Here is a 10,000-nt window from a genome sequence, read left to right on the forward strand (position 1 = left end):
TGTTATAGGGAAGCTTGGGAGCCCCAGGAGCGGGGTAGTGGCACTTAGGGGGCACCTTCTGTTGGCTCTTTGACAAGGAATGCCTCTTACAGCTAGGAATTAGTATTCTCATTTCACAGATAAGGAAACTGAGGCTTGGAAAGGTCAAACAAACTTGGACTGCTCAATCTAACAGCCCTTTTTGACTTTAATCTCCCCTCCCTCCACTTGCAGAAGTTGTTGAAACTCCTGCAAAGATTCCATCTTGGGCACGTCTGAAAGAAAGTTCTTCGTGTAGGCTGTAATTAGCTCCCTGAAACTCCCCCAGCACCACCTCTCAGCTGTACAGGGAGCCAGGCCCTCATGAACCCAAAGCAGCGTTCAGAGAGTGAATGCAGCTGGACATCCCCAATTAACCAGTGTGCCTCCCTTGGGTAACTTGCTTCTCCAAGCCTCAGTTTCCTGAGCTGTAAAATGGGGATGGACTTCCCAGGTCGCTCAGTGGTGAAGAATCCGCCTGCCAATGCAGAAGATGCAAGAGATGTGGGTTCGATCCCTGGGATGGGAAGATACCCTGGAGAAGGAAACGGCAACCCATTCCAGTATTCTTTCCTGGGAAATCCCATGGACAGAGGAGCCTGGTGGGCTACAGTCAATAGGATCAAAAGAGTCAGACATGACTTAGTGACTAAACAACAGCAACCTCTGTGAGAGGGATGGTTGGGAGGCTCCAGGGAGTCAATAATCCTGGAACATTCTGGGAGCTTCCAGAGTCTTCAGAGAAGCGTCAGCCAAGGGGAGAGGCTCAGAGGGTTTCCCAAGGCCTGAGGCACCTTCCCCAAAAGAGGAAGTGGCCTTGAGCAGGGCAGCCCCACCGTGGGGGTGTGGGACTCAGGCTTGGAGCCTGGCATGAGTAGGCTCTCACCTGTGTGGCCTGGATCCCCCAGACCTGGCCCGCCCACAGGATGTGACTCAGTCTTGGAAAGGGACAGCAGGGTGAAGGGCCAGGTGGGTCTGGATTCAAGTCCTCTGTCTGCCATTCACTAGCTCTGTGGTCGTGTGACTGTCAGTCACCTCCCTGCTCTGAACCTTGGCTTCTCCAGCTTCCTAGACCTGTCTCAGGACTGTGAGCCAAGGGTGAGGCCAAAGCTGGGTGGCCCCTCAGCTGCAGAACCGGGTACTGCTGTCCCCCTTGGGGAGAGCCGGCCTGCCCCCTCATCATCTTCCCTGCCTGGGAGCAACTGGACAAACACACCTGGGAGCCAGGGCTCCATGTCTTTGCACATTCTGTTCCCCCTGCTCATCATGCTCTTCCAGGCATTCTCCTCTCTACTCCAGATCCTTCCTTCCAGGCTTAAGTCACCGTCTCTGTGAGGCTGGACATGTGGCAGAAAAGGCACAGAGTCCACTGATGGGAAAGCTGAGCTGAAGGAAGGGGAAGTGATGCGTCCAGGATCATACCGTTGGAGGGGGAGAGCCAAGGTTCCAGCCCAGGCTCCGCTGCTCCTCCTAACACCTCTCAAGGCAGCACTGAAGACTTTCCCCAGTCCACCCCCACCAGCCACGCTGCCCACACACACGGCCACCTTGGAGCCTTTCCCCACCTGGTAACCCCAACCTGGAAAACCTGCCCTTCTCTCTTACCCACCTAGGCCTACTGACTTTTAATCAGCGGTCACCTGCCCAGCAGGCCCATCTTTAGCCTTTGGAGCACGCTGCCCACATATCCACCTGGCCCTCCTCCCTGCCCAGATCCTCTTCATGTTCCAGGTTGACCCTCCTTCGGGAAGCTCCCTCCGACCAGCTGGACCAGTTCCCCCTCTGAGCTCGTTCCCGGACGCCATCCCCTTCCACCTGTGATTTCGTGCTTGATGCTCTGCCTGCAGACTAGGGCTCTGTGAGTGGGCCAGGAGGTCTTGTTCACGTGCATCACACAACACCAAGCACAGCACTCGGTACAGACCAGGCGTTCAATATTTGCTGTCCCGGCATGGAATCCACCCATCTGGCTTTTCATTCAACAGATGTTTAACAAAATCAGGGAAAGGGCAGTGAGAAGATGGGGCAGGGGGCTCTGCCCTGTACAGGTCACGTCCTAGTGACAGATACACACACGTGTGACATCCGGGCAAGTGAGAACAGAGAAGCAACAGAGTGGGGAAAGGACAAGAGAGTGGGCAGAGGATGGGGGAGGGTCGTCAGGGAGATTCTCTCTGAGAAGGGGACATTGGATCAGATCTCTGAAGGAAGAGAGGGCGTGGTGTTAAGAACCAAAAGTAGACACTGGGGAGAAGGGACAGCAAGTGCAGAGGTCCTAAGGTGGGAATACACGTGGACGAACAGCAAGGAGATCAGTAGTCATGTACAGACGTGCAGATGTGAAAGCTGGACCAACAAGAAGGCTGAGTCCCGAAGGACTGATGCTTTCCAACTGTGGTGCTGGAGAAGACTCTTGAGAGTCCCCTGGACTGCAAGGAGATCAAACCAGTCCATCCTAAAGGAAGTCAGTCCTGAATATTCGTTGGAAGGACTGATGCTGAAGCTGAAACTCCAATACTTTGGCCACCTCATGTGAAGAGCCGACTCATTGGAAAAGACCCTGATGCTGGGAAAGATTGAAGGCAGGAGGAGAAAGGGGACGACAGAGGATGAGATGGCTGGATAGCATCACCAACTCAATGGACATGATTTTGAGCAAACTCCAGGAGATGGTGAAGGACAGGGAAGCCTGGCGTTCTGCATCCATGGGGTCGCAAAGAGTCAGACACGACTGAGAGACTGACAACAACAGTGAGCGAGATGAGGGGTGGCAGGAGCTGAGGTCAGCAAGGGACCAAGCAGGGGCCCCGGGGCAGGACTCTGCTTTGACCCTCAGTGAGCTGGGAGCCAGTGCTGGGTTCTGGGCAGAGGAGGGCAGGGTCTAAGTTCTAACAGGATCACTCTGGCTGCTTCATGGGGAATGGATTCCGGGGACGGAGGGGGAAGCAGGAGAGCCGCGCGGAGGCTGCTGCCCTCACGTGGGTGGGCAGTGCAGGTGGAAAAGGGGTCGAACTGCTGGGATATTTTGAAAATACAACCAATGGTATTTGCTGATGGTGAATGAGAGTGGGGGTGGGGCGGAGAGAGCTCGAGATTATGAAAAAGAGCGGCGTGAAAGACAATCCCAAGGTTTTTGGCCTGGGGAAGTGAGTAGAAAATGAGGGTGCCATTACCTGAGACGGGGAAGGTGGTGGGCATGAATTTCAAGAGCTCGGTTTGTGACCTGCTGAGTGAAGCTGAACCCTGGCCATCCACATGGAGATGTAGCGGGAAAAGGCGTCGGCCAGACGGGCCTGGAGTTGGGGAGAGAAGTCAGGCTGGGTGTGGGAAGCTGCTGTAGGAGTCCCTACGTCTTACACACAGTGAGGGCCTCAAGAGGGACCTGAGACTGGCCACAGCCCAGCTCCTGGCCTGTAGGAGAGGCGGACAAGGACCCCAGGGCACACGGGGCCCCCCAGCGTTCATCGGATGACAAGGCTGGAGGGTGAGCTGGGATCTCTTGGCCAAGGTGGTACACCTTGAGAGTCTCGGCAGGGGGAGGTGGGACAGGAATCCTGAGAAGGCAGGTGTTCTGGCTTTCGGGATGAGGTGGAAAACAGGAGGAGGAAGGCCCAGTGGAGCCAGCAGGGTGGGGGTTCAGTGAATGATGCAGGAGCCCAACCCCTGGGGCTTAACTTAACCCCTGAAGCTTCCGTCTTTGCCTCTAAAACTGGAATGATAACCCTGCATGGGTTGGTGTGAGGATCAAATGAATTCATCCAGACAAAGTACGCAGAATAAAGTGATGGAAGGGGCTGGAAAACGTGACCTACCCTTTAGTACTGAGTCCAGAGAAGACAGCGTGCTTCAGCTGAGAGGACAGCAAACAAGGGAAGGGAACAGCACAGGAGGCCCAAGTGTGAGGGACCTGTGGCCCAGAGAAGGGAGGAACTTTGTTCCCTTTGGGCAGTGGGGAGCCTTGGAGAATTCTGTGCCGAGAGGGGAGCGGGGCTGTATTCAGTTCTTGATTGTCCTCTACCTGTGCTCAGCCTGACACACCCCTCCCCATCCCAGGCCCCAGTCCTAGCCAGCACCCTGCCTGCTGGGCTCAGGGTACAACTCCTGTGAGAGCGAAGGCTTGGTGAGCACGTGCTACGTTGGTTCTTTCAGCTGCCCCAGGCATGAGGTCTGTCCTGCTATTATGGTGGTTTGACAGACGAGGAAACCAAGGCACAGAGAACATCACACAGATCAAGGTCATCACGCAGGTCGTGGCCGGCAGAGTGGACTCGACTCCAGAATCTCCCCCAGCCTCTCCCAGCTCTGAGAAGCGGCCGGGCATCATGGGCAGCGTCCAGCATCACGCTCCTTCCAGCAGGCAAGGTGGGGTCCTTATGCCCACTCACAGGGCTGCAAGGTCAAGGGCCCCACAGCTTGTCCACGGAGGAGCTGAGACTCCCGCCCTGGTCCGTGAGACCCACGTGCCCACTCTAGGGGCCTGGCAGGCACAGCTCCCGGAAGCCTGAGCTTCCTCTAACCAGAGCCTGCATTTGGGCGAGCTGCCTCAGTCAGGAGCTATTTCTGAGGTCCCTCGCTCCCCCTTGGGGGGGTGGGGAGGACGGTGGGCTCCCCCTGCCAGGCTGCTCTGGGGCTCATGTCACAGCCCCCTTTACTGTCTCTTCCCCTGCTTTATCCTTTCAAAGTGGTTCTTCATCCTGCCAACCGACCTGGCCCACCAGGTCCCAGCCCTTCCCTGCAGAGAGGAGGCTGAAAAGCAGGCTTAACTGCATCCACTTAACAGTTTCACAGCCAGAAAAACCAGCAGAGGGAAATACAATGTTTGCAGACCGGGTCAGGTCCAAGGTCACTCCATAAAAATGGATTCCTGGAAAAACATAAACCAGCAATTTACCCAGTGAATTTTATTGGCTTCCAAAAAAATAAAAAAGCTATCCCATTTGAATAACGAAGAGAGAGAAAACGTCTCCAGTTCCTCCTTTATTAGTGAATAAGGACACACAAAAACTCAACAGAGATGGAACGTGCGTTCCCAGGCAGTTTCAGGTCTGGTTTATTAGCCACTTTCATTCCATAAAAACCAGCATTTCTATTCAAATAGGATGATGTCCAAAAGGTCTGTTCGCTTTTGAAAAAAAAAAAAAATGTATTGAATACAGGTTAAGTCTTAGTTCTATTTTTTGTTTTTTAAACAAAGCTCAGATCCTCCTGACTTTGCGCCTGTTACTACAGCCGGAGGGAAACTGATTACAGAATCCATCTGATATGTCGGATTTCTTTGTGGCATCCACTTCATCGCTCAGCAGCCAGCCATGATGTCATAAGCCCATCAGATTTCCGGTAGGGGGGAAACGCTGGGGAATTGGAAAGAATGGATGTTTCTTACCGTCAGGAAGGGGAGGGAAGGGGCTGGGTGTGTGTTTGGGAGGCGGTGGGGGGTGCACGGGGGACATGGGGACTGGAGGCAGCCTCAGTGTTTGTGATATTAAATGTCAGGCAGAAACCTGAAAAATCCAGCCACCCAGATGTTTTCGAAATATCCAGATGTCTGGCACCGAGCAGACCGCGTTCCCCTCCAGCCCCCTCCCGTCCCAAGAGGCGTTCGACATTTTGGCTCTGACCTCAGGTCTCCAGCAAGTGCCCACCCTCGGGTTTGGAATTTTTTTTCTAAATCTTTACACATGGATGACAGGCGTAACTAGGTCCAGATTTCTAAAAGCTGTTGAAGCAGTGATTTGAAAAGTTCAGTCCCTGGAATTAGCTTCCACGGAATACACTCTGCAAGCCAAAAAGGAGGGAAAAAAATCCCTCAGCCAACACACACACACAAACATATGTGACTCTGAAGCCATAGGAGTTAAAAACCCCAAACAAAACCGAGGAGTCTGAGAACCAAGGACTTTTGCCTGACACTGAGAAGCAACGAGCCCTCCCCCAGGAGCTCGCTTCTCCCAAATCAGAAAAACACCAAACAGCTTTGTTCTTCCTGACAAAGCCCCTCGCTTCCAAGGAACAGACAGTTGCCAACAAAAGCACAGGGTAGAACTAATTTACACTCAGACTCGGGGCTTCAAGGAGTCATAAAGTGCAGAAATGGAAATGGCTTTGCCGAGGACTCTGCCTCCCCATCACTGGCAATGGGGACCCCAGCGCCTGGGGGAGCCCTGCAGGCCACAGACGGAGCAGAGTCCCGGCTTCCAGTGGCCTGGCCACACGCCCACTGAGGCCACCTTCAAGGCTTGTGGCTAATTGCTCCTGAAAAAGAGCCAAGAACTGCAGGCCCCTGGGGTCCCAGCTCTGCGAGTTCACAGGGAGCCAGGAGAGGCAGCTGGGGAGGGGGACCCTCTCCAATTAGAACTGAGAGCCTGGATATCGAGGAACGGGGTGGTGAGGGCTGGGGGTTGGGGGGCGTCTGGCAGAAGGCAGGAGGAGTTGAGTGGGGGTTCAGGGCTGGAGGTGGGGGGCTCAGTGGCATCCTCTCCTAGGGCAACCCCTGAGCTTTTCAGATGCAGAAATCGAAGGCCAGGAGCAGCTGAGTGGCCCGCCCAAGGTCACCAAGCTCATTAGAGGGACAGCTAGTACTGGGGGAATGGAAAACACAGGCCTGGCACTGCATGGCTCTTCCCTGAACGTTATCTAACTTAATCCTCGCAACGCCCTGTGAGGGAAGGATTATCATTAACCTCAGTTTCCAGAGGAGCCAATGGAGGCACAGAGAGGTTAAGTAATTTGCCCAAGGTCACACAGCCCACTCATTAGCAGAACTTGGCAGTGAACCAGTGACTCCAAATCCAGTGCTCTTCCTGCTGGGTGGGGGAGGCAGTGAAGGGTTAATGGAGAACAGTGATCTGATTTAAATACATCTTTAAGATGCTGGTGATCCCCATAGAACAGAAGGGATTAAATCACTGCAAATTAATTTTTTAAAGTGACTCCAGTCAGGAGAGCTGGGGGGGTGGGTGGGGAGCCCGTTTTCATTCCATCCCTGCCGGAGCCTCAGTAAAACATGCAGACACTGTCTAGCTGTGCGTGGAGGCCACTCAGTCCCCTGAAGTGGGGAGGGTGGGGGTGGGGGTGCTAAAAGCTTTGTCAGGCGTCTGTGAGAGCGGTAATCTTCACGGGAAAGCTGCCAGGAGCACAGGTCTGACGGAGCCCGGGAGGGAGAAATTCACTGAGGACAGAAACTATTAAAAATAAAAGTAAGAGTTGGCCCTCTCAGCCTGATTCCTCCTTTCCAGCCCGGAGTTTAACTGAACCGCAGATTACCTGGGTTGCTATCTGTGGCCCAGAGGCCTGACTCTGGGTCCTGTCTGTCCAAGATGTGAGGGAGGAGGGCAGGTAATGTGTCCCTGTAACCCGGCCTTCCGGGGAACCCTGCTGACCCCCGCCTTCTCCAGAGTGGGATTTGAAGGAAACCAAGCCTCCCAGAGCTGGGACACAAAAATGAGGCGTAGGCTGGTCTGAGCTCAGAGAAAAAGACACTCACCTGTCCCCAGGCCTCCCCCCCGCCCCACCCCAGAGTCCCTTCGCTTCCCGAGGGCCAGCCTTGGCACTTCAGCGGGCCATCCGTGCCAGGCCTCTCCCTGCCCTCTTCTTCACTGAGCCTGCTGGTTTCTTTCCATTTGTTTCTGTGGACAGCAAATGGGGTGTGGAGCCCAGGACCCAGGCCAGGGAAGGGGAAAGAAAAATTTCTGCCATCTGGGTGCCTGATCTGGCTAAGCAGCTCCTGTTTTTCTGGGAAAATTCTACTCATTCTTTATTCGATTTGCCTACAAACACCCTGAGACTCAGGTCCTGCCCTCCTGGCACTTACAACCGATGGGAGGAGTCAAACATTAACCCAGTAATGCCATAAAAATGTCCCTGGAGGGAGGGGTTCCCAGGCTATGAGAGCGGATCATAGGGGAAGTGTCGAGTCAGGGGAGATCAAGGAAGGCTTCTTGGAGGAGGTGACTGATGATGAGGCATTAACCCTTTGACTCACTGTCACCTCTGCAGAGGAGCCTTTCCTGATGGCCACTCTAGATTGCCTCCTGTCCCCATTCCTTTCCTGATTCTTGTTCACCATCTGTTTCCCTGCACTAGTCTGGAAGTCCCCAAGAGGTCAGAGGTCTGTCCTGTTCGCCACTGAGTTGCCTGTGCTTGGGACATAGTAGATGTTTAATGACTAGTTGTTGATCAAAAAAAAAAAAAAGTAAACAACATGTGCAAAGGACCTGTGGTAGGCGGAATCACAGAGACTAGGAGGGTGTAGGAGTCAGAATGGCAGGGGGAAAGGCACAGAGAGTAGTGGGAGATGAGACAGAGCTACCCCCAAGAACAACCCTGGACCGACCGGCACCTCCTCCAGCCTCTGGGCCCCCTTCTACTCTTCCCTGGTGGCAGAGACTGAGGTTGGGTGTCTTCCTTCTCCTCTAGAGGAGTGTCACATGGATACCCTGCCCCACTTGATCTGCGCCAGACAGCGCTCCCCTGGGGTCAAGGCAGGTGAGCAATCACATCACCTGCCCAATACTCTGCCTCTCACCACTGCCTTCCTTCCTCCATTCATTCCCTTGCCTGAACCTATGGGGTCACCCGGAGCCCCCAAGAGGCAGTGGGAGGCAGATCCAGGGCCTCCCTACACGCCACCCCCAGGTTTCCTCTGCACCCCAGCACCAGCAGCCAGGCACCCTTTCTCCTCCCTGAGGCAGAAGTGGAAGGAGAGAAGGAGCAGGGCTCCGGGCTTGGACCAGACGGGTTTGTGTCCCCTCAGCGGATAACTAGCGCCTGTCTGGACACCAGGATGGTCTCTGCCCCTCAGATTCCTCCTAGGTGATATGCAGATGCCCCAAGCTCCAGGGGAGACAGAGCAAGTGTGCTCTAGAGGTTCGAAATCAATTTCTGGTTTTCCTCTAGGGCTCAGTTCGGTCACTCCTGACGCAGGGGTCCAGGGTTCCCCCGAGGGTGCCTCCGGCCAGGGGAAGCAGCTGAGACCCACGGCGGTGATGGAGGTGGAGCGGGGGTGGGGCGGGGGGTCCCCAAACGCGCGGACCCTCCCTCCGCGCCACCGGCGCCACACGCTCTGGCGAACTTTCTGCGTCTGCCACCCGCCCGCGTCTACACCTGCTCGTGCTTCCGCGGCGCGTGTCCACACGGCCTCACCTGCCCCCGGGTCGCTGGCTCAGTCATAGCCCGAGTCTCCAGTCTCACTCGCCACGAGTTAGGAGGACCGTCAACCCCAGTCCTAGGGATCAGTCTCTACGACCTCAGGATTTCGGGGTGTGGGGCGCCTCAGCCGGCTCCCCTGCGCTCGTCTACACCGCTTCAGCAGTCCCCCCAGGTCACTGGATACGTCTCAGCTCAGGGGGCCGCGTCCACCCCGCCTCGGAGACACCGCAGCTCTTGGGGCCGCGTCCACACTGCTCAAGGCGCACCAGACCCTCCAGAGAGCGGACCGGCACGCAGACCCCCGCGAAAGACAGCAGCTCAGCGTAGGAGGTGCGCCCGGATCTCCTCCTGGTGCCCTCCACGCCCAGACCAGCCGGCCGGGGGCGGCTTACCTTGCCCGCGCCCTCACGCTCCTGTCCAGGCGATACCGTCTCTTTCATACATTGTGCAATATTGTCGACGGTGAAAGAACATGTTATAAATCCTCTCCCGGTCACTTGGCAGTTCCCCACCCTCCCGCCTTTCTTCTTTTTTTCGGCGTTTAAGACAATACTCGGCCCCAGCAGCCGTCCGCTGGCCAGGGGACTCCGGGGCAGGCGCTGCTGGCCGCGGCGGGGCGGGCCTTGGGCGGGGTCTGGGCGGGGCCTGAAGGGGTGGGGCGGGGCACCCGGGCTCTGGCCACACTCCCCGGGGAAGCCTCTATCGGCGACTAGAGCTCCTGTTCCGGCTTCTGATTGGTCTGCCGGCCCGGCGATGCTGACGCCTGATTGGTTAAGGCGAAGAAGAGTAGAGGATTACAGGATCCATTCTTTGACTTTTTTTCCCCTGTAGCCGC

At 55.7% G+C, this 10,000-nt stretch overlaps 1 protein-coding gene across 3 annotated transcripts in view; it reads right to left on the reverse strand.

Moving 5' to 3' along the window:
• TCF20 (transcription factor 20) overlaps nucleotides 1-9,711 on the reverse strand; it is a 193,434-nt gene extending 183,723 nt beyond the window's left edge. For all 3 annotated transcript variants that reach the window (XR_015164596.1, XR_015164597.1, XM_086403114.1), the window contains exon 1: nucleotides 9,558-9,711. Coding sequence is in view for 1 of the 3 variants with exons in the window: in XM_086403114.1 (XP_086259240.1) it covers nucleotides 9,558-9,605 (48 nt within the window). In the remaining 2 variants the exon portion in view is untranslated. The remainder of the gene's footprint in view (nucleotides 1-9,557) is intronic.
• Between the last annotated feature and the right edge of the window lie 289 nt (nucleotides 9,712-10,000).

Source organism: Bos grunniens, chromosome 5, assembly GCF_055505025.1.
Source record: "Bos grunniens cultivar Pamir isolate PY7600 chromosome 5, Bosgru_T2T1.0, whole genome shotgun sequence".
In the NCBI taxonomy this organism is placed as follows: domain Eukaryota; kingdom Metazoa; phylum Chordata; class Mammalia; order Artiodactyla; family Bovidae; genus Bos; species Bos grunniens.